Source organism: Phaseolus vulgaris, chromosome 8 (assembly GCF_051622355.1).
Source record: "Phaseolus vulgaris cultivar YP4 chromosome 8, ASM5162235v1, whole genome shotgun sequence".
NCBI lineage: Eukaryota > Viridiplantae > Streptophyta > Magnoliopsida > Fabales > Fabaceae > Phaseolus > Phaseolus vulgaris.
The window spans coordinates 10819897-10843822 of NC_143505.1; the positions used below are offsets into that span (position 1 = coordinate 10819897).

The 23926-nt window shown below is 34.1% G+C and overlaps 1 protein-coding gene across 6 annotated transcripts; it reads right to left on the reverse strand.

Annotated features, from left to right (window-relative positions):
- Positions 1-730: 730 nt before the first annotated feature.
- On the reverse strand, positions 731-22804 carry LOC137827272 (uncharacterized). Of its 6 annotated transcripts, none has more exons than XR_011083697.2 (23): positions 22637-22804; positions 21817-22042; positions 21666-21731; positions 21491-21563; positions 20595-20717; positions 14982-15151; positions 14454-14606; positions 13529-13672; positions 13105-13165; positions 12639-12949; positions 11707-11838; positions 11490-11609; positions 10991-11077; positions 10732-10863; positions 10499-10622; positions 10278-10403; positions 9329-9463; positions 8658-8800; positions 8390-8530; positions 7149-7472; positions 6495-6611; positions 1467-1537; positions 731-1202 (listed from the first exon to the last, which is right to left on the reverse strand). XR_011083697.2 is itself a non-coding variant. In XM_068633557.2 (22 exons), the coding sequence occupies exons 3-21, from the start codon at positions 21714-21716 to the stop codon at positions 6531-6533; spliced, it is 2631 nt and encodes an 876-aa protein (XP_068489658.1). In that variant the 5' UTR covers positions 21717-21731; positions 21817-22077; positions 22637-22792; the 3' UTR covers positions 1241-1537; positions 6495-6530. The 6 variants fall into 6 exon arrangements, 1 of the variants encoding a protein (XP_068489658.1); XR_011083699.2 differs by having other exon boundaries at positions 731-1195; positions 21817-22052; positions 22637-22792; XR_011083696.2 differs by having other exon boundaries at positions 21817-22052; positions 22637-22792.
- Between the last annotated feature and the right edge of the window lie 1122 nt (positions 22805-23926).

A 23926-nucleotide genomic window follows, 5' to 3' on the forward strand; every position in this document is an offset into this window, starting at 1 on the left:
ATGGATGCAGGAAGAACTTTATCCGATGTAGGAAGAAACACCTTCATTTTATTTTTTTTAATATCTAGAACAATCTTTCTATTGGAATTTGTGTGCTTGCAAGACAGATTAATAACTTCATTTTCAATGGTGTTTCTAACCCACTTGTTGAAATGATATCAAATACCTCAAAATGGTTATATATCTCACATTCAAAAGAAAATAATTACATTCACAAGAAAATATCTCACATTTCAAGTTTATTTTGATAACTTAAATAACCTCTTAATGCTTTGGAATCTCATGTAGACCCTTCACATCTGGTAACATTAACAAACTTTAAATTCAACCCATAATATCCCATTTGTAAAACCATCACCCCTCACCCACTCCAAAAATATCTAGGCATGTGCTAAAAAAACAAAAACAATATATAATATAATAGGGACTACTTTTCAAATACTCGTTTTAGACAAAGCATAACCATGTTTGTACTTATTTATTTTCAGCAGTGTTGGAATTTAGCATGTTATCTCTTTTCTAATTTCATAGTATTTGTTGTTATATTCATAGTAAATATCTACATGGACTTTATTCAAACAATCACAACTTTATTAAACATTCCTACCATACTTCTGAATAGAACACATTTCTAGGAATTCATACCCATTACATAAATCAAAGAAACGTCCAAACACACCACAAACATTAAACAAAAACTAACACATGTAATTATCTCTATACTATTTATAAGATAAATTGGGACAACTTGTAAGGAAAGTCTTTCAAATAATACACATAATTATCTAGTATGAGACTCCAGGCTTACATTTGTTGTTAGCTGAATCTAACTTTGTTGAATTACTTTAAATAATTTCATCTAATACTTTAATCAAGATTTTAGGGCTATCAGATGTCTCTAGTCTTAACAATATTGAGGTATAGGAAGAAAAATAAACATGAAAACTGTACAGTATCTACTGTGTCCTTGATGCTCATCACACGAGGCTTACTAATAGAACATTGTTACGGACAAAATTGGAAGCAAAACGCATAAAATTATATTTCTCCAAGTGAAACAAAATGGCCGCAAGCAGACTTCAAAATTGCTTGCAAATTAAACTTGGGAAAATTGACTGAGATTCATAAAACTGATGCTGACTTTCCCTATCAAAGTTTGTTGCCTTCTCCTTAACCAATTTTGAACCACAGATCTCTACAAACTAGAGAGAAAATTTACAACTGAGAAGCAATCTAAAATCAAAAATGACGCCCAACAATATATACATTTGTGAGAAAGGTTCGAATTACTCAAAAAGTAATTTTGAAAGAGTTAATGTTCTTCCTCACCCTTTATTTTCTTTAAATATAATGGTGCTAAAGAATAACTCGTCTTGGACATCAGATTAAAAGAAAATAAACAGTGAGGGCGAAAAATAACTCCTTTTAAGTTACACACTGAATATGATTTGTATCATTTTGCTCACCACATAGCTCAGTCCATGTCCTTCTGCCTGTCAATTTGACAATAAAGAAGTCCCTTCTATGCCAACTATGGCTGCAAACAGTAAGCGTGTCAGAAATATTCAATTGCTACTTTTATTACAAATCATAATGAAATATAAGCATGGGTAAATTAAGCACCACATCATAGCAGTCATGACTAATATGATTCTTTTGAACAGCTGAATGAAAACAAATTGTTATAATTAAGTGCAGATTCCATTTTATATTTATTAAGACAGATTTGTTAGTGATTTTATTTTATTTGATTTGTACAGCTTTAAACACTCATTATTTCTGGCTTTCATTGCCTATTATTTCTTTCTTTAATTAGGTTGTAAAACAGTCTATAAATAGAGACTGTAATCACATTTGTAAGATATCTCAGAAATATATTTCATCTATTTCTTTCCTCTTGGTATCAGAACTCCTGATCTAGGAGACTCTGCTTCCGCAATTTTTTTTATTTTTTTTTAGCCTTCATTGCTGTAATCATTTTCCTTGACAGCCTTCATTGTTGTAATAGCCTTCATTGCTGCAATTATATTTTTTTGGATAGCCTTCATAGCTGCAACTTTTTTATTTTCCTTATCCTTTCTCCATCGACCACCACCACCGACCACCACTGCCGTCGCTCGCCGGAAACCGCCACCGGAAAATTTTTCCGGCGGACTTTTTTTGTGCGTGAACAAGATCAAATTTTGCCAATCTGAAAAAAGTTGGTTTTGAACTCTCATGGACTCCCTTAGTAAGCCATCTAGCTATTGTTCCTTTACTATGAGTGGTAAGAGTTCTAGTTTTTTATCCTTTAATGCTTCTAGTACTGAAAATATCTGGATTATAGACTCTGGTGCTACTGAACATATGACACCTCATTCCTCGTTTTTTTCATCCTACACTACTTTATCCGGTAAGCCATATATTACTGTTGCTAATGGTTCCACTACCCCCATTAATGGTTGTGGTAACATTCACCTTCAACCTTCATTTCCTTTAAAAAATGTGCTTCATGTTCCCAAACTATCCAATAACCTCTTGTCTATTCAAAAGATTACCCAAGATTTAAATTGTGCAGTGGTATTTTTCCCTTTCCATTGTGTTTTTCAGGATCTTGCCACGGGGAAGACTATTGGAATTGCTAAAGAGCAGGGCGGGTTATATTATTTACAGCATGAAGAAAGTAAAAAGGGTGTTAGACTACAGGCACACACTTCTAATTTTCAGCAAGGTCGTGAATCTTGGTCATCCTCTCAGATATGGCTTCAACACAGACGTCTTGGTCATCCTCCATTTAGTACCCTAAAGTCCTTATTTCCTGTTTTATTTACAAAAGTGTCTGCTGAGTCATTTCATTGTGATGTTTGTCAGTTTGCTAAACACCATCGGACAACTTTTCCTCCCAATGGTAATAAAAGTTCTAAACCTTTTGATCTTATTCATTCAGATGTATGGGGACCTTCACCTATTCCTAATATCTCGGGTGCAAAATGGTTTGTTTCATTTATTGATGATTGTACTCGGGTTACTTGGATATTCCTCATGAAATATAAGTCTGAAGTTTTTCACTTGTTTGTAAAGTTTTACAGAATGATTCAAACACAATTTGAAAGTCCAATTAAGAGATTGCGTTCTGATAATGGAAGAGAATATGTGAACCAAAACCTTTCCAAGTTCCTTGAGGAAAATGGAGTTGTTCATGAATTAACCTGTGTGGACACTCCTCAACAAAATGGGGTTGCTGAAAGGAAAAATCGTCATCTCCTTGAGGTTACTCGAGCTTTACTTTTACAAACATCTGTTCCTAGATCTTACTGGGGGGAAGCAGTCCTGACTGCCACTTATTTGATTAATAGATTACCCTCTCGGGTTTTAGAGGGTGTTACTCCTATTCAGGTTATGACCACATTCTATCCTTCTATTCCCATGTTGAATAGTCTTCAGAATCGTGTCTTTGGTTGTCCTGCTTTTGTCCATGTTCATAGTCCTTATCGGGGTAAGTTAGATCCTCGTGCCATCAAATGTGTCTTCATCGGTTATGCCCCCAACAAAAAGGGGTACAAATGTTATCATCCTCAAAGTCGTAAAGTGTATATTTCCAAAGATGTCACCTTCCATGAAACAGAGTCTTTCTTTCCTAGTTCTCAGCTTCAGGGGGAGAGTATTCAAGAAGCTGAGGATCTTGAGTTGCCACATTTTCCTTTGTTGCAGGATTTCGTTCTTAGGGAGGATGACAAAGATCCTGCACCAACATCATTACCAGAGAAGAATAATGAAGACAAATATTTTGGAAAACAATATCAGCGAAGGCAACAAGAACCCGTCTTGGTCGAACAGCAACTTCAATTGTCTGAACCGGAGGTAAGAACTCATACCAGTGAGACTCTTGAGGACACCTTAAATACTGCTTTTGAACCTAACCTAAATGATTTACCTATTGCCTTGAGAAAAGAAAAAAGATCTTGTGCCAAATATCCTATATCCCAATTTGTGTCTACAGAAAAACTTTCTATGTAGCACCAGAGTTTTCTTTCAGCTATTGATTCTATCAAAATCCCTTCATCGATACAAGAAGCCTTAAAAGATGAGAACTGGATTCAAGCCATGAATGAAGAAATGAGCGCGTTAGAGAGGAATGAGACTTGGGAGATTGTAGAGAGACCAAAAGATAAGAAAGCAGTGGGTTGTAGGTGGATATACACAGTTAAGTATAAGTCTGATGGCACACTCGATCGGTATAAAGCAAGGTTGGTTGCAAAAGGGTACACTCAAACCTATGGGATCGATTATGAGGAGACTTTTGCTCCAGTGGCAAAAATGAATACCGTCAGGATTATTCTCTCCCTGGCAGCACACTTTGGTTGGGCAATGCATCAATTTGATGTTAAAAATGCCTTCTTGCATGGAAGCTTGGAGGAAGAAGTATACATGGAGATTCCACCTGGTTATGGTATTGTTAATGAAGGGAATAAGGCGTGCAGACTTAAGAAGGCCCTATATGGTCTTAAACAATCACCTCGTGCTTGGTTTGGAAGGTTTACTCAAGCTATGGTATCTTTGGGGTACCGACAAAGCCAAGGTGACCATACTCTGTTTATAAAACATTCTCAGAATGGTAAACTCACTCTACTTTTAGTCTATGTAGATGATATGATTATTACAGGTGATGATGAGATTGAAAAACAAAATTTGAGGGAGAGACTAGCTGCTCAATTTGAAATGAAGGATCTTGGGAAGCTGAAGTACTTCCTTGGGATAGAGGTTGCTTACTCGAGACAGGGCATCTTTATTTCTCAAAGGAAATACATCCTTGATCTTCTCAAAGAGATTGGTAAGTTGGGTTGTAAGCCCACTGGAGTGCCAATAGAGCAAAATCATAGGATTGGGAATGATGAGGAAAACCAAAAAGTGGAGAAGACACAATATCAAAGACTTGTGGGAAAACTCATTTATCTTTCACACACTAGGCCAGATATAGCCTATGCAGTTAGTGTGGTTAGTCAATTTATGCATGATCCAAGAGAAAGACACTTGCAGGCAGTAGATAAAATTATTCAGTACTTAAAAGCCTCTCCAGGAAAAGGATTGCTATTCAAAAAAGGGGGAAAACTTATCCATGAAAGTATATACTGATGCTGACTATGTAGGATCGATTGTTGATAGGAGATCCACCACAGGCTACTGCATGTTCTTGGGTGGAAATCTGGTGACATGGAGGAGCAAGAAGCAAAATGTAGTTGCAAGATCAAGTGCAGAGGCAGAATTTAGAGCCATGGCTCAAGGGGTGTGTGAACTCTTATGGATGAAGATCATACTTGATGACCTAAAAATAAAATATGAAGCTCCTATGGGTTTGGCATGTGATAATAAGTCCGCTATCAGTATTGCACACAATCCGGTTCAACATGATCGAACAAAGCACGTAGAGATAGACCGACACTTTATTAAAGAGAAGTTGGATGATGGTCTTATAGCCACTGAGTACATCCCTTCAAGACTCCAATTGGCAGATATGTTTACTAAGGGACTTCCCACAAAACAATTCGAAGATCTTACTTGCAAGTTGGGAATGATAGATATACATTCACCAACTTGAGGGGGAGTGTTGCATAATCAGGAGAATTATGTTATAATTAAGTGCAGATTCCATTTTATATTTATTAGGACAGATTTGTTAGTGATTTGATTTTATTTGATTTGTACAGCTTTAAACACTCATTATTTCTGGCTTTCATTGCCTATTATTTCTTTCTTTAATTAGGTTGTAAAACAGTCTATAAATAGAGACTGTAATCACATTTGTAAGATATCTCAGAAATATATTTCATCTATTTCTTTCCACTCAAATGAAGTAAAAATACTTATTAGCAAGATTGAGCATAACAAAGATGTATTAAGAAAGATAAACACAATATCATCAAAAGAAAAAGGCAACACAGACAGAGAAGGAAAACTAAAACATTGATTAATAAACCCAAAAAAATACTGCAAGCCATCGTTATGCTGAAAGGCTTAATTCAAAATGGTCATACACGAAGCAAAAAACATTAGAAGATATGTCCCATGACACTCCCCACACCAAACAAATGGACACAACTATAGCACAAATAAGTAAGAAAGGCAAATTACTATCTTAAAGCATGTGATTTAATCCTTGACATTTGCCAAAAGATATTTTAATGCCTAAAATTTTGAAATGTGCGAAATAACCCCTTCCATAGTTATTTCCAAGCCAATGACCAATGGATTATATGTGGACGACTTATTCTGCACTTTTTGACAACATTAGAGAACAAAATGCATATTTTTAAGAGTCAGCAACAAAATCACAGATACTAATTTGCACTTTTCCCTACTGATTATTTAGAAACACTACTGAAGATGTATGATACTGTAAACACACCGAAAAAAGATACAAGAAACTCCAACACAAATACACAATAAAATGACAACTGACAAACATGACAGAAAAAATTGCTAAAGAAATAACACTGTTCCAGGCATGAAAAACGTACCAGTTTCTCACTCCAGAACATTCTTCTTGACGATCATTATCTCGTTAAGATTTTCAGTCGTTCAAGAGCACATTTTATTTCATGTTCTTCAATTTTCATACTGATCTTCCCTGATGACTACATAAAAAACAAAAAATAATCAAAGAACAGCCATTATAATGTTTTGGGAACTAGATATGTTAACAAAACAATAACATCAACAACAATAGCCTCATCCCACAGATAAAAGAACAATAAGGCAAATAAAAAATCAAAATACATTGAAACATTAAAAGTCACAGCATATGATGTATCCGTTGGGAAACTATTAAGGTTCCATTACCAGATTTCCACCCAACCAAATCTATTAGCTTGACTAGTTGTGGTATGGCATGCAATAAGCACACTACTTGAACTTTATGCAACCAAAAAATAGGTGATATTGTATCATGGATTCATGCTAATGAGCAGATGTATATGGTGCAGAATGTAACTATCCTCACTGCAGAAGATGTAACTATCTACACAGTGGAGTATAGACAATCTCAAAATACTGAAAACCTTTACTAAACTCACAATTTTGATTTATCCAATGGAAAGATAAGTAATATTTATGAACAGCAAGCTTCAAAATAACAGTCAAGAGTTTTTCTTGTTCATCAAGGTTGAACCTACCTGTAAGGAAATAACTTGCTCTACGATGTTATCAATATTTTCCTTGAATAGAGACATAATCTGTTGCAATTTAGCTTCCTTGTGCATCAACAAAAGAACAGAAGTAACAGCATTCACCTTATTCAAGCAGTTCCTTATATGTTGAGAACATTTGTCAGATTTTAGTAACAAACTACTATCATATATTGCTGATCCCATTCTCTTCAACACAAGATTCATAACTTTATGGCACCGGTCAAACAAGAAAAAACAAGGTAGAAGATAATAATGCTGGGTGCTTAATTGAGCGGAAGGAGTTCCCTGTTCATCATCTTCTGGAATGCACTGCGGTAAAGTAAAATTTAGAATCAATGGAAGTACTGACATTAATTCATATCAGAAAAATTAAGATCCATTTCTTTAGAAAATAAAATAAAAGAACACTCATAAATTACTAGAAGCACTTACTACTAGTATCAGAAAACATACTAGGGAGTCTAGCAAACATTTAAACAGGAAATTATATAAATAAATCAATTCATGTTGTCAGCAGAAATTAAAACCCATTGCTTTCAAAAAGAAAAAATATGCCAAATTACAACTACTTACTATAGTCAGATCATAAAACATATTAGATATCTAGAAGAAATTTTTGTTAAATAATAAATTAAAGATAATCTTCAATAAAGATGTCTTTAGACCGAGATGAGAAAATGAAAAGATAATGCTTATTTGTTACAAATAACACCTTGAGGTTCAAGGGTTACCCTCAACTTCTTATTATATGGATGTTAAGCCATAAAAAAGGTAAGCACACATAGAAGAGTCAAGTTGTCATTTTTCTCAATGAATCATCACATTGATTAAAATTGTGATATTGGTATCTGTTGTTATATAACTCCAGAAACATTTATTAACAACCAAAAATCAATCATCTCAGAAGTAGTGACAATTTAGAAACTATTCCCACCATCACCTTTAATATAATAATGGCTTGTAGACATTTAGCTAGATTCTGCATTTCTTTTTGGAAGTTGTCAACTTTTATTTTATATGTAAGATACTGTAGCAATCAAACATAATATTTTAAAAACACTGGACATTTTGACTTTAAAAAAGAAAATAAGGGCAGAAAAAACAATTAGCTAATTTTGATGTAAAAAGCATTGTCAGGGGAAACCAAAAGAATAACTTGGACAAATAGGTAACAACACAGTTCAAATTCATATCATGGGCTAGTCAGATTTTGGAAGCGTGCTTACCTGCACAGCATCCATCAGATATTCAGAAAGATGATGGCCAAGAGTGCTAATGCTTTGTTCAGAAAGTCTTGTGGGCTTTGAATCCACTGTAACAAGCATTCTCAGGAGAGAGCAACTATTATCCAAAGAAGGCTTTTGTGGCTGTGGTACAAACTAGGTATGAGAAATCATTCTTACAAAAAAAAATTAAATGAGCTAGGAAGGAAGCACCAGAAAAGTAAACAAAAAATCGCAATGCATAAGAACTCAAGAAAATGTATCAACTTACTATCTGATCAATAACCACTTTCTCTATCATCTGTAGAACAAGACCGTTGTCACCCATCTGTGCAATGTATGAACAAAGAACAGTTGTCATTGACTTTAAAGTTTGGCGAAGTGGGTCACTCTTTAAACCAGAGGAACCAGATTCTGCAAAAGTGAAAAGAATAACATTTCTCAATCTCTGGTACATGAAGATTACTTAAAGTAGTTTAGAAAGATTCAAAAATATAGATAATTCAATCACCAAATATTAGTCAAACAACAGAATGATTATATGAGGGTCGGTAACAGAATGAGAGTTACGAGGATTCTTAAGTGAAAAATATCTGGCTAGGTTGAGTGAAGGAGTTCTTCATCAGGAAAGGGATTATTCTTATTTCAGTTTTCTTCATTTTAATTTAGTAAGGAGTTCTGCCCCAGCTACGGTCTATTTTTCCTTTAACTCTTTATTGTAACAGAAATTTCCCCTCTGATTAGTCATATTTCAGTATCAATACTATTCAGTTTTCCTATTCTATTTTTGGGCTATATCACATTTCAACCCCTACTAGTTCTTTCTGATACCAACTACTGAGTATTATGGACAAAAGCACACTGACTTGGAAAAATGAAACAAGAAATGGATAATATCAAAAGTTAAATAACAGGTAGTCCAAATAAATCTTTGTAAGCTACCAGGAGAAACTTTGAAACGCAAGACCAATGTGATGAAAACACTCAAGTAATCAGCAATTTTTATATGTCCATCTCTATAGGCTGAATGGAGAATCTCTATGATCCTAAATAAGACACAGGAGTCTAGATCATCACCTGCAATAGTATAAAACAAAATTAAAAATCAGAAGCTTTAACCCAGAAAATTTTACAGCATTTATATCCTTAGTATCTAAACCCTACTTCTACTTAAAAGGCAATAGCTACATTGAACATTAAAAATGTTGGTACAGGAAGTGAGGGAAAAATGCTGTACAAAAAGTATCCTCCATTGCTTTAAGTTGTCAAAATACTTAAATCACAATAACATCACAAAGAATCTTAGTTGGAGCTCTGAGATAATTCATGGACAACATTCTAAGCTATAGAATTATCACTGCAACATCTACTTTGCGGGGAAAAGTCCGAACTTTCAAATCAACCTTACAAGAGTTTAACAAATATAACCACATTTCTATTGTAGGCAATAAAATAAAAACAAAAATAAGGCTGCCAAGTCAGACAAATATCTACATTTTTTTGGTTTTGATGAAACAATAATTACATGTTTTTATAATTAATTTCACTAAATAAATATTACTTGAATCTTTGAGACATACACTTAAGATGTTTCCAAAAAATCCTCAAAAAAACATCAAAGCAGTGGGACTTCTATGCTATATCTATCACATTTATTAAAACAAAAATTACTACAAAAAAGGAAGAAAAAAGTTTTAAACTTATTCTCCTCAAAAAAATTTAAATGATAAACCTTTCAATAACTTGCGATCATGTATCATGATAAATTTAAAATTAATTGATGTTAGTTATGCAAATGATAGTAGGCAAAATGTCAGGTGAGGAGGTATGATGACTAAATTAATAAAGAAACACCATGTTAGTGAAATTTTAAACAAGCCTGAAAGCGTACTTAGGCAACAATAGGCTATTGACTTTAAAATAGGCTGGTCCAAATGAGAGAAATAGTAAAGGGAACATAAAGAGAGCTCTTGAGATTCCCTAGGAAGACTGAGGAAAGGACCATAACATATCTGTTCTGCAAGGTGAAAAAAACAAAACAATTAGAAGCCAAAAAATAACTCACAGGAGTAGTATTATTAATACAGATGTCAACGGCATGTTCATGTTTACCTCCTCCTTCTTGACATGTACAATAAAAATCTTGCAATGACTGCTGCATGTTGTCATACATGCAAACAAGTACTGAATTCAACAAAGCACACTGTCCAATATGAAGTTGAAGACGTAACACAGCCTATGATGAACAAAAAATGTCGTGGGTAAAAGGACATAGTAAATTGCAGACTTAAGATCAATGCAAAGGAAGAATAAAGTACTCCTTATCAAATCAGAATAATAACTACCTGGGAGGAGGCTGGGTGTTTATCTCCAAGCTGGATAAGCAACAGAGGGAGATCTCCAATCCATGCAAGTAAAGCATCTTGAAGATTTAAATTTTCTGGATTGCTTGTCTCTATGGAAAGCATGCTTTCAATCTACATTTGAACCAAAGAAAAAAAAATTAATCTAGAAGGAAGGAAATAAATTGCTTTCATAAGATTATCCAAGAATCAAGAATTTCATTTCAAGAATGTTCTCAAAATGAGATGAGTCCAAACTTACATAAGTTAGCATATCTTCAATAGCGGAGACACAAGCCAATTTCAGCATGGAACCTGGTTTGCTCTCCTTGAAAGTCAGGGTAAAAGCCTGCAAGTGTCACAAATCCATGTTAATAGCAACATCAAAACCTTTATAGGAAAGAAAAAAACATCATAAACAAAAACATGGCACAAGATGACACAAAACCAGAAAATTAATTCTTTCAATTTAATTTCTAGTTTCGGTAGTTGATATATTTTCACTAACAAAAAGGTCACACTTAGTTAATTGTTTTCAAGAATTCGCAAGGCAACTGGTGATAACAAAATCTTGATTTCACCATGTCTTTCACAGTATCTGGAATCAGACAGAACAATTAGAAAACAACATAATTTTGTAATTATTGTCGAAAACAGAAAAGAAACCAAAGGCCAGCAAATATTAAAAAATCAGAATATCCAAAATTAATGGCATCCACAATCTAATGAAAATGACATAGAATTCCTTCAATGTGTCAAACCTGAAGAAGACGTGATGTCCAATAGCCTGCCCCACGTGAAACAAATTTAGGAATAAATGGAAGGAGTTGAATTAAATGCTCTTCCCAGACAGCCTTAGCAGACTGTGTAACCCAGAAGAACTGTATAATAAAAAATCCAGCCCATTTCAGCCATAGAATGATAACTATTTTCAACTTAATGAAAATTCAAAAGAATAATGTTAGCATATCATCAGACCTTTCCAAGCAGAGCATTTTCAAAAAATTCAAGAAATTTCTCCAACAAATTAGGAGGAAGACACGTCCATTCATTTAATTCAAAAAATATTTTGGCAATGACCATGTTCAAGTCAAGCAACCTACCACAATCCTGCATTGCAAAAAAAAAATTAGTTTATTTGAAATAAGAAGAATATCACAATCCTGCAGATCCCCAAAACATGTCACAAATGGAACCAGATCACAATAACACAACAGAAAAAGGGTAATCCACCACAGAACAATTTATAGGGGTAAACTATCTTCTTTTTTTTTTGGAATATAAACTTGATCTTAACAAACCAAATTTGAGGGCTGATGACCAAAGCAAACACACAAACCAAGATCAACTCAAGAAAGGTTGCAAAATTTAATATTTCAATTACTACTCAAAATATTGATAGAAGATTTTGCTTAGACATAAATACATGATCTTTAAAGTATACCAGTTGGAACACTAGACATGCCTTGTCAAAAGTCACATTTCGTAAATCTTACAGTTCAAACGATACATGGTATATTTTCCTCAGGAAAAAAAAAATTACGAGGAAAGGGAACGTAACAACAAGAATTATATATCTTCCTTGGACCTAATTAGAAAAAGAACATGACTTTTGTCAGGGGAACCTCCTTGGCAGGTAACAGAAAATTGAGAGCTGTACCTCATCCTTCTTGGTACTTAGTCTTATCTTCTTAGAAAATTTCTTTTTTACAGACATCAACCAAACAGTAAAAAAATAATCAACTTAGCAAACATTATATTTGTTGAAACATAACAAATTTATGTTGATTGGGTTATCAAAGGGAGAAATAGCTAATCTGAACAGTTCCATCTCCTCTTTAGATCACAATTTTACAGTTAGTTTCTACTCACCAGCCCCCACTAAAGGGTAAAAAACACAAGACACATACCCTTGCTGAAAGATGATCAGCCGGATTGAGGGGGAAAAGAGGAAATAATTTCTTGAAGAGTACAGAAGAGATGGTAACATCCCATATAGCCACATCAGGTCCACCTAGAGAACTTTGAGATTCTGATTTCTTATCATTCCCATAAGCGATAGACCTAACTATAAGATCTATGCAATGAAGAATGGATGCCATACAACCATAAGACTTCCCTTCAAGACTTTCCATAGAATGAATCAGTGGAATAAATTCCAGGAAACTATTTATTAATGCTGGAACAAGATCCTTCAAATTCTTTATGATATAAGAAAAACCTACACAAACAGATAAAGCATAAAATTGGAAAGTCAAACAATTAGTGAGAACATCAAAAGCTTGACAAAAAGCTTTTAGAATTATGTAAACTCATGCAACGACAATCGATTTATGTATGCTTCAAAAATCAAATTGTATTTATAAGTTATCATACCATTTGAGTTCATAGGCATGTCAACTTCAAAGGCATGCAATACCCTTTGTCTAGTATCATCCTATTAAAAATATAAAATATTAGAAATAAATTGGTGAGCACAAAAGATAAAATACAGTTAAGATTAACCACAATGAGATGTTTCACACAATGAAAAGCAAAAAATTTAGATCATAAATTATAACTCATTCTAATCATAGATAAGTATTTATCCAGATACTAACACGTATTACAATTTGTGCAAATTATAAATTCCAGATGCACATAATTTGACCAATTTAAGCACAAAGCTGAGTATAAATGAAATGAAAATAGAGACAGACTGCTAAAATAAAAAATGCAGAGTGGTTTATGCATAGAAATACCAAAGCTTAAATTAAAAAATATGTCATGAAGCATTAACAGCTAAATGGAAATAAAATACCTTATTGTGCAAATGAGTTCCTCCTTTATTCCATGGAAGGAGTGACAAGCAACGAACCAACCCAGAAAGAGCATAATTTAATTTTCCTTTGTCTTGTAAATGGTATTGGTTCCTCCTTAGAATATCCTCATAATTCAGAAAAATCTGTTAACCACACAACCAGCAAAGTCAATTCTAAGCATCAAATACAAAAATTACAATTACAGGGATATAGAACTCAATTTCAGGAACAATTGAAGAACAAAAGTATGCAGATGGAGAATAGAATAAAATGGTGGGCTGGAAAATAGATAATACATTGATGGCAGGTAAAACAACCATGAAAAAAATGGGAAATAGAAATGCAATAAATCAGTGTGTTTTGCTAGCACAGCTAAGAAAAATACTGCCACAGTAATCTGTGTATGAAATTCCCAAATTCCTCTGACAAGTGTTCAATCAGCATTATAGTACCATTATAGGATTTCAGAACAACAAGAATATTAAATGTACAGAAATCTCCCTTCAATTAAGTTTCAACGTATTGTCATATCAGGATCCAAGTTCTATAAAATACAGATATAGTGAAGCATTCCCTCATTTTTCTCTTCTGATTGTTGGGCAACATCAAGACAGAAAATAGCATATAATTCAAAAACCATTAGCATAAAACTGTATGAAAAAAGTTTTGACACTGGGTCAATAAATAAATATAAGCTTTCATTGCAGAGGTGGATGTAAAATCCAATTACAAGAGCATCAGAAAATTTAAGGAAATCAAAACTGCTGCTATTGCAAGAGAAAAACCTTCAACCCCCCTCCATGCCTCCTCCCCCCAAAAAAAATCACCATAGACCATAGAGTTGCATATTAAAAGAAAATTTGATTTTAAGGAGCAATCATACCATACTGATAAAGAAATTTAGAATATGGAAAATAATATCACCTTTTCTGCATAAGATGGTGAAAAGGAAGGAGGATAGAACTCGAGAATGAGATCTAAAAAATCAAATGCCATCATCCGAACATCAACCGACAAATGAGTCATTGCATTAAAAATGTAAGGCATCAATAAAGAAACAATCAGCTCTTGATTGTCCTACAAAACATAGGGAAACCAAAGTAACCGAATAAGGCAAATGAAGTTTCAAAAGAATCACTCTTTAATGTAATGATGTAGTCATATAAAGATTATGGGATACGTTAAGGAAAAAACAAATTAGACCCTCATAATAAGACTTCAGGAAATATAAGGATAACAATCAGCTTCAGAGTATTACAGCCAGCCATCTTGATGCATGATAATATTGATTAATAACCAGAGGCAATATAACAAAGCATATATCATGAGAAAGAAACACCACCATTTACTTTTTCATAACTGATAAAAAATAAATAAACAGCCAATGGTAGTGGCATATGAATGTATCATCCCAATGTGTTAGAAAAGTGAAGTAAATAAAATGGGAAGTACCTCTTTACAGCAAGGTAAAATCACAACTTTAAAAAGATCATACAATGATTTCCGAACCACTTTATCATCATCACCAATGCGCTCACGAAGTTTTTCTACAGCAGCATATTTGTGTGACTTCTGTTCAGCTGGATGCCTGGTGAATAAATCTTTAATACCCATCAATGCATCTGTAGTTTAGAGTGTGGTAAAGAGAGTATTAATATGAGGATGATCAAATTTAAATGAAAATTCAAATGCTTAATTCCTGGATTAAATAAAGCAATGACATTAATTTAGGAAATTACAATTCAAAAAGAACAAAGAGTACATTAGGAATAGGAACCAAGCCAACACATCAAAGCAATCAAGATATGCCATTAGAGTAACTTTCAAAAGATCCAAACAATATAACTAATGGCTGCTTAATTTTATTTTTGACATATTTGGAAAATAATTAGTAATATTGGCAGTGCTCATGATCTTGATTTTATGGCTTCAGGCTTAATTTCAAACCAACTTGAGCTATCATTTCTAAAACTTTTAAAACTGTTAGATATTATTAGATATAATTAGATATTATTTGATATTATGAGATATTATAGATATTGTTAGATATCTCATATTTATGTAATGGGCTTAGCCCATATGTTTCTTTTTCCTATATAAACATAACTCTATGTGTTCACAAGGGATTTACCCTATTCTTTCTTTTCCTTTAATATGGTATCTAGAGCATAAGGTTAGAGTTTAGGGTTTAAGGTTCAATTTTTATTGGTGAACCCACTATTCACTGGAATTTTCCAGCCACCACCCCACTGTCTCGCCGGACCAGCCTCCGGACCTTCGCCGGATCCGCTGCCGGAATCTCGCCGGAATCGCTGTCGGAGCCTTCATCTTTGTTGCTCCCGCCAATTAACCGGTGACTAGATTTGTCCTTATCTTTTATGGCTTCTTCCGCTTCCGCTGCCACTATGGCTTCTTCTTCAGTCATTATGCCGGATTCATCTATTTATACTAATTACGTCAATGTTCATCTTTCCATTGACAAATTGGATGGAACCAATTATGACACTTGGGCATCAGATATTAAATTATGGCTTAAGAGTCAAGGAAGGTTATGTTGATCATCTTACTCATCCTACTCTTGCTGAAAATGAAGTTGTTCGTTGGTCGAAAATTGATGCTCAATTATGCATTGTTATCAAATCGACCATTCACTCATCTTTAAAACAAATTTTTCGTACCTATGAAACATGTTCAGAAGTTTGGGAACAAGCAAAATTATTATACACCAATGATACTCAACGTCTTTATGGTGTGTGTCAAAATCTTCTCACAATTGTTGCTCCCAAACGTCTTGATGGTACAATGGCAGAATATCTAGGTAAACTTCATGCTCTTCTTCATGATTTTAATGAGTTATTACCTCCTGCCTCTACTCCTTCTCAAGAACTAGAACAAAGATCCAAGTTCTTCATGTTATTGGGTTTACATGGTCTTCCTGATGATTATTCTCAGGTTCGTGATCAAATTTTGGGATCTCCTATTGTGCCCAATTTTACTTCCACTTGTTCTACCCTTTTGCGCGTGCCAGGTAAACACACCGCTGATATAACGTCTCATGTTGATGACTCTTCTGCTTTAGTATCTCAGCATAATGATCGTACTCGCCCTCACAAGCCGGGCAAAGGGCGTCACAAGTGTGACCATTGTGGCAAACTTGGCCACAAAATTGACAGATGTTATGCCTTACATGGTCGTCCTCCTAGATCTGTTGCGGTTGCTCAAATTGCCCCTATGCAACCTTCTACCATGGACCATACTTCAATTGATACCCCAAGCCAGCCTGCTATTTTCAATGAATTTCTTAAATGGTATGAGGATCGTCAGAACCCTAGTTCCACGGCTTCTATTGCACATTCAGGTACATCTTTTGTTGGCCTCACTCACTCCACTTCCCATGGCCCTTGGGTTCTAGATTCAGGTGCCACTGATCACATTACTGGTAATAAATCTTTTTTCTCTTCCCTATCTACTATGGGTTATTTACCTTCAGTTACCATGGCCAATGGATATAGGGTACCATCACATGGTGTTGGTACTATTAATCTTTTTTTCATCTTTATCTATTGATAATGTTCTTTATGTCCCTGGGTCTCCATTTAACTTATTATCCATTAGTCGTCTCACTCGTTCCCTTGATTGTGTTATTTCTTTTACCAAAGATTCTGTTACTTTACAGGACCAGAGTTCGGGACGGATGATTGGCACCGGATGTGAGTCTCATGGACTTTATCAACTACAGATCTCTGCACATGTTGGCGCAATTATGGATTCTCCATCTCTCATTCATGCTCGGTTGGGTCATCCTAGTCTTGCCAAGATGCAACAGCTTGTTCCAAGTTTGTCTAATGTGTCTACTTTATCGTGTGAGTCGTGTCAGTTAGGGAAACACATTCGTAGTTCTTTTCCTCGTAGTGTCTCACAACGTGCTTCATCTCCTTTTGCCTTAGTTCACTCTGACATTTGGGGACCAAGTCGTATTAAGTCTAATTTAGGATTTCAGTATTTTGTTACTTTTATTGATGATTATTCAAGATGTACTTGGGTATTTTTAATGAAAAACCGTTCTGAGTTGTTTTCTATATTTCAAATATTTTACAATGAAATTAAAAATCAATTTGGAATTTCCATCCGAATTTTGCGCAATAATGGACGTGAGTATCTTTCTCATTCTTTTAAAAATTTTATGGCTTCTCATGGTATTCTTCATCAAACTTCATGTGCTTATACACCTCAACAAAATGGGGTAGCTGAGCGCAAGAATAGACATCTTGTTGAAACAACTCGTACTATTTTAATCCATGGTGATGTTCCTCAGCATTTTTGGGGTGATGCTGTTCTTAGTGCATGTTATCTCATTAATCGCATGCCATCTTCAGTTTTAGATAACAAAATTCCTCATTCTATTTTATTTCCACATGACCCTCTCCACTCTTTACCTCCCAAAGTTTTTGGGTCCACATGTTTTGTTCATAATTTTAGTCCTGGTCTTGATAAATTATCTCCTAAGTCACACAAATGTGTCTTTTTAGGGTTCACTAGATCACAAAAAGGATATAAATGTTTCTCACCGTCTTTAAACCGTTATTTTATTTCAGCAGATGTCACCTTCAGTGAATCTTCCCTTTACTTTAAGTCTTGTCCTTCTCCTTCAATTTCTTCATCTAATCAAGTTAATATTCCTCTTGTTGTGCCTAGTGCACCTAACAATTCACCACCGCCGCCAACTCTTCAGGTGTATAGTCGTCGTCAACCGTCTCATCGTCCATCAGCAGACTCTATTCTGGTGCCAACACCTCATCCCCCTCCGGCTCCTATAGTTGAACCTCCTACTGTTGAACCTGATCTTCCTATTGCTATCCGTAAAGGTATACGTTCTACTCGTAATCCCTCTCCACATTATACTGCTTTGAGTTACCATAGACTATCTCAACCCTTTTATACCTGCCTTTCGTCTATTTCTTCTGTATCCATTCCAAAATCTGTAGGTGATGCCTTAGCCCATCCTGGTTGGCGTCAGGCCATGCTTGATGAAATGAATGCGCTTCAGAATAATGGAACTTGGGAACTTGTTCCTTTACCATCTAGGAAATCTATTGTTGGTTGCAGGTGGATTTTTGCTATCAAAGTTGGTCCTGATGGTACTATTGATCGTCTCAAAGCTCGTCTTGTGGCTAAGGGTTATACCCAAATTTTTGGTTTAGACTATGGTGATACTTTTTCTCCAGTAGCAAAGATGGCCTCTGTTCGCTTATTCATAGCTATGGCTGCTCTTCAACAATGGCCTCTTTATCAACTGGATGTTAAAAATGCTTTTCTTAATGGGGATTTGCAGGAAGAAATTTATATGGAGCAACCTCCCGGTTTTGTTGCTCAGGGGGAGTCTTCTGGATTGGTATGTCGTCTTCGCAAATCCTTATATGGCCTCAAGCAGTCTCCTAGGGCTTGGTTTGGAAAATTTAGCAATGTTGTTCAACAATTTGGTATGACTCGCAGTGAAGGCGATCATTCAGTTTTTTATCGTCACTCGAGTGCTGGGTGTATCTATCTTGTAGTATATGTTGATGACATTGTTCTTACAGGCAGTGATCACCATGGCATCTCACAAGTAAAACAACACCTTTGTCAACACTTTCAGACCAAAGATCTTGGCAAACTCAGATATTTCTTGGGGATTGAGGTAGCACAATCCAATACTGGTATTGTTATCTCTCAAAGAAAATACGCATTAGATATTTTGGAGGAAATTGGGTTGATGAATTCGAAATCTGTTGATACTCCCATGGATCCCAACGTCAAGCTTCTACCCAATCAGGGGGAGCCTCTTTCAGATCCTAAGAAGTACAGGAGATTAGTTGGAAGATTGAACTATCTCACTGTTACTCGTCCTGATATTTCCTTTGCAGTCAGTGTGGTGAGTCAATTTCTTAATTCTCCATGTGAAGATCATTGGAATGCAGTCATTCGTATAGTGAAGTACATTAAAGGCTCTCCTGGAAAAGGTTTGTTATATGGTCATAATAACCATACTAAAGTCGTTTGTTATTCAGATGCTGATTGGGCAGGATCTCCATCTGATAGAAGGTCAACTTCTGGTTATTGTGTCTCCATTGGTGATAACTTGATCTCTTGGAAGAGCAAGAAACAAAGTGTTGTGGCAAGATCTAGTGCAGAAGCAGAATATAGAGTTATGGTCTCGGCTACTTGTGAGCTTATTTGGCTTAAACAGTTACTTAAAGAATTGCAATTTGGAGAGGTTACTCAAATGACACTGATATGTGATAATCAAGCTACTCTTCATATTAGCTCAAATCCAGTTTTTCATGAAAGGACAAAACATATTGAGATTGATTGTCATTTCATTCGAGAAAAGATTATATCAGGAGATATCAAGACTGAGTTTGTTAATTCAAATAATCAATTAGCAGATATTTTTACTAAACCCTTACGAGGACCTAGGATTGATTACATTTGTAACAAGCTGGGTACATATGATCTATATGCACCAGCTTGAGGGGGAGTTTTAGATATTATTAGATATAATTAGATATTATTTGATATTATGAGATATTATAGATATTGTTAGATATCTCATATTTATGTAATGGGCTTAGCCCATATGTTTCTTTTTCCTATATAAACATAACTCTATGTGTTCAATATACACAAGGGATTTACCCTATTCTTTCTTTTCCTTTAATAAAAACAAAATCATAATCAAGATTTTTGTTGTGTTTCAGCTCCAAACCAAGGCTCGTTGCTATTTCAATCCATAAAAATGTTCTGTTGATTATAATAAAACAAAATACAATACATTGAAATTGTAATGAATAAGAATTATCTAAGTACTTCATACAGCAATCATATTCCCTCCACATTTTAATAGCTTAATAAGTTAATCTTTATTGTACTAAATTTTTTTGTTCAACTCAGCTAATCAAGATTAATCTTTTTTGAAAAATTGATTGGTTCTAAACATACAAAATTTGTTCTGTAGAGAACTAATTACACTAATATGCACATTTAAAGGCAATTAAATAATGACAATATAATAAAACAAAAATATACCTCTACGAACTTTTGGATTGTGATGAGATGTTTGCTGGAGAAGTTCTTTTAAAGTCAAACCTTTCTTGTTTACAGCCAAACCTGCCTTCTCTGCTGCTATACTCTGTTCCGGCAGAACAATTGCTGTTGGAGATATGTTGGTTAACTTATTTCGTGACATTAAAGTCATTTATAAACAAAAGTTATAAAACAATTAAAAAGAAATTCCTTTTCTAAGTTGTGTGTGTAAAAGAGAGGGAGGGGGGGAAAGAAAGACTCTGTACTGTGAGTATTAACAGAGAAGCAGATGGACATTCTTAAACTTCGCACAAAATATAAATATGTTTCTATTTGAAAGGATAGCCTAAAATTTTATTGATTTTTTTAAAAGAACCAAGTATGGCAAAAGAAAGCAGTTCAAAAGTTCAGATTGTTATTTGCATCAACAGAACCAAACACATTAAGTTGAAACATCAAATTTCACCATGTCTCTTGCACTTTCCTTTGCTAATACAGAAAACAGTACGTAGGGTACTAAACCAAAAGCAAACCACATTTAAAAAATGTAAACCCGTTTTTTATGTCTTAATAATTGGTTCTGTTAGTGAGTTTTAAATCCATTTTCTCACATGGTTTAATTTGTAAGTTAATTCCTAAAAAAGTTGTTTTTAGAATAGGGTTTGGTTCAAAAACTGGTTTTAAAACCAGTTTTGAACCAAAACCATTTTGGCCAAAAAACAAACTAGATTTAGAAAGAAAAGAAAGAAAGAAAGAAAGTGATGTGGATTCAAAATCTAATCCATGCATCTAGGTTTAATTTGGATTGATTTTCTTTTTTAAAACCAAATTACATACACCTATTAGCAAATAAATATGTCATGAACACAACCTATTTTAATTTTGGAGCAGAAGGGTACCTTTAGATTTAATTTCAGTATTTGTTGTATTCTTAGGTGGTGGCAGTTTCCTCCCAATCTTTCGCCTTATTTTCTGAAAATTTTGAAAGTGGCATGTTAAAAGGCTACAAAAGAATTCAGAGTTACGGATGCAGAAATGAATATAATAGAGTTGTGCTAGGGCCATGGAGGAAACCTTAAAGTCAATGCCAGGCTGTTTCTTTGAGTTGGCTTTAGAACGAGTCATCTTACCCTAAGGAGACTAAGAAAGCAGAAGCAATAGCTGAGTTAGTTTCTAGTGTCATTCAATTTAATTCATAGAAAGGACACGAGAGATGAAAAGGTACCTTTAATGTAACTGTAATTTGGCCTGGGTGTGAGCGTGGATGTGAGGTGAAATAGTGATTTTCAATATACTCACAATGTTGTCTCTGCTGGTTGTAGCAGCACAGTGGCAAGACTGAAATAAGGCCCAATCAGAGTTATAAGTGCAACAAACTCAGCAAACAGGCCACTGTAGAACCTTTTCAACCATCACAAGTCCTCCCAACTCTAGTGGCTCCTCCTTCAAAACTGAGAATTCCTGTGATTGTAAACTACTTTTATATCTGAACAAGAAGAATAAATAAGCTCATCTTAGCATTTGCAAGATTCTCTGAAACACCCTTGCATTGTGAACATGGACACAGAGTAAAGTCAATCGTCCGTTAGATTAGTTTCTCCATAAACACTTACCGGAGAGAAAAATTAGAAGAACAAATCAAATTAGCTTTGTCATAAATTAAAATTAGTTTATGCACTAATTTGTAAAAATTATTTCATTTAACTTCTCTGGAAAAAAAAATAACTTGTGCATAAGCTAGCCTTATAGAGCAACTCACTTCATACTTTTCTTTGTATTTTTCTCTCTTTCATAAGTGATTACAGAAATGTTTGTCCAACTGACCTTAATACTAGAACTTCACAGTGAAAAGGAAAGCTTAAAAGAACAACTCATACATTCCTTTAAATTGAAAAAAAAAATCTAGCGTATAACATTCTAGGGCACCTAAAATCGCGAAAAAAAACAATTCAACAAGTGCAAAATCAATAATCAAAACGATAACTACGCATAACCAAGTGAGTGCAGTAGAATCGAAGTGAAGAATGAGAAGAATGGAGTGTTACCAGAAGATTGGGTCTTCTTCTACGGTGACGCCGGTAAATTGAGAAGGAAAGAGAACCACAGAGGCTCCGAACTTCAAGGGCGGCTACTAAGCTATGAAGTTTTGCTTGGTGCGGCGGTGGCAGCAACCGTGAAAAGGGTTTAAAAGAAAATATGCTAAAGAATATTGCATGTTTATAAATATATCATAAATATTTAATAAAAAAATTAGTTTAATATTCCTCTTAAATGTATATTAAAAAAAATACTCTAAAAATTTACTTTTCAACCATTTTAAGTTTTGTGAATAAAAAGATTCGAAATCATTACCTAATCTTCCTTATATTTAAATAAAATCACTTTCAATAACGTTTTATGTGTTGATTTTTTTAAGATAGTGCTTTTAAAAATTTGTTTAATCTCCTATCTTTTTTTTTATCAGCTTATCGTTTATTTTCTAGACTCGATTTGTTTTAAGGGTTGTACTGGTCAAGAGGAAGAATGTGAATGGATATTTATGATTTAGATCAAGGGATGTGTGGGGAAGGGAGAGAGGATCTGCATGGAGAGTGATTTCTCTCATCCTCTTCCTATGCAAAGATTTGATTGGAAAGTCACCTAAGATAGTGGTGTTTTCCCTTTTTTATCTTCTTTTTTGTTTTGTCATTCATGCAATAATATAAATAATAACACCTTTTATTTTTATTATTTTTCCATCACAATTATCATATTATGATATTTCATACTTTATTTTATATATTTTCTCTTCTTTATAAATAAATTTGTTGTACGATTTACTCCATATATAATATTTTTTTATTATAAAATATCTACATGGTTATGTATTTACATACAATCTAAATCAATGAATAAAAAAAACTTTCAAACTGTATAAACAAATATAACAATAAATTCATATATGCTTAAATAATATTATTTTTATGATTATTTTCATGTTTCGATAATATTAAGTAACTCGTATTTTTTCCGAAAATAATTATTTAACGGTATCGAAATAACTTATTCAATTGTACCAAAAATAATTTAAAATATTTCAATTAACTCAAATCTACATAAAAATACATCATATTTCATTAATTAAATATTTTTAAATACAAGGATAAATTTGTAAAGTTACATTTTACACTTTAAAAAAAACTCACAACCATTTCATCACTCACAAACTCCTTTAAATTTTCCTCACACATTCACTCTAACATACTCTAATCCGAACAACCTCATTTTCTTCCCACTTTCTTCTCATATCCTCACACATTTATACTCTCTAAAATCCTCACGCATCCTCTCCTCAA

What these genes read in the sequence shown, in the direction of transcription:
- LOC137827272 (XM_068633557.2), bottom strand. Translation starts at nt 21,716, where the DNA reads ATGACTCGTTCTAAAGCCAACTCAAAGAAACAGCCTGGCATTGACTTT. An exon ending in CAATCCAAAAGTTCGTAGAG is followed by an intron (nt 15,152 to 20,594) that starts GTATATTTTTGT and finishes TCTAAACTACAG; the next exon opens with ATGCATTGATGGGTATTAAA. An exon ending in GCGTTTCAAAGTTTCTCCTG is followed by an intron (nt 8,801 to 9,328) that starts GTAGCTTACAAA and finishes TCACTTTTGCAG; the next exon opens with AATCTGGTTCCTCTGGTTTA.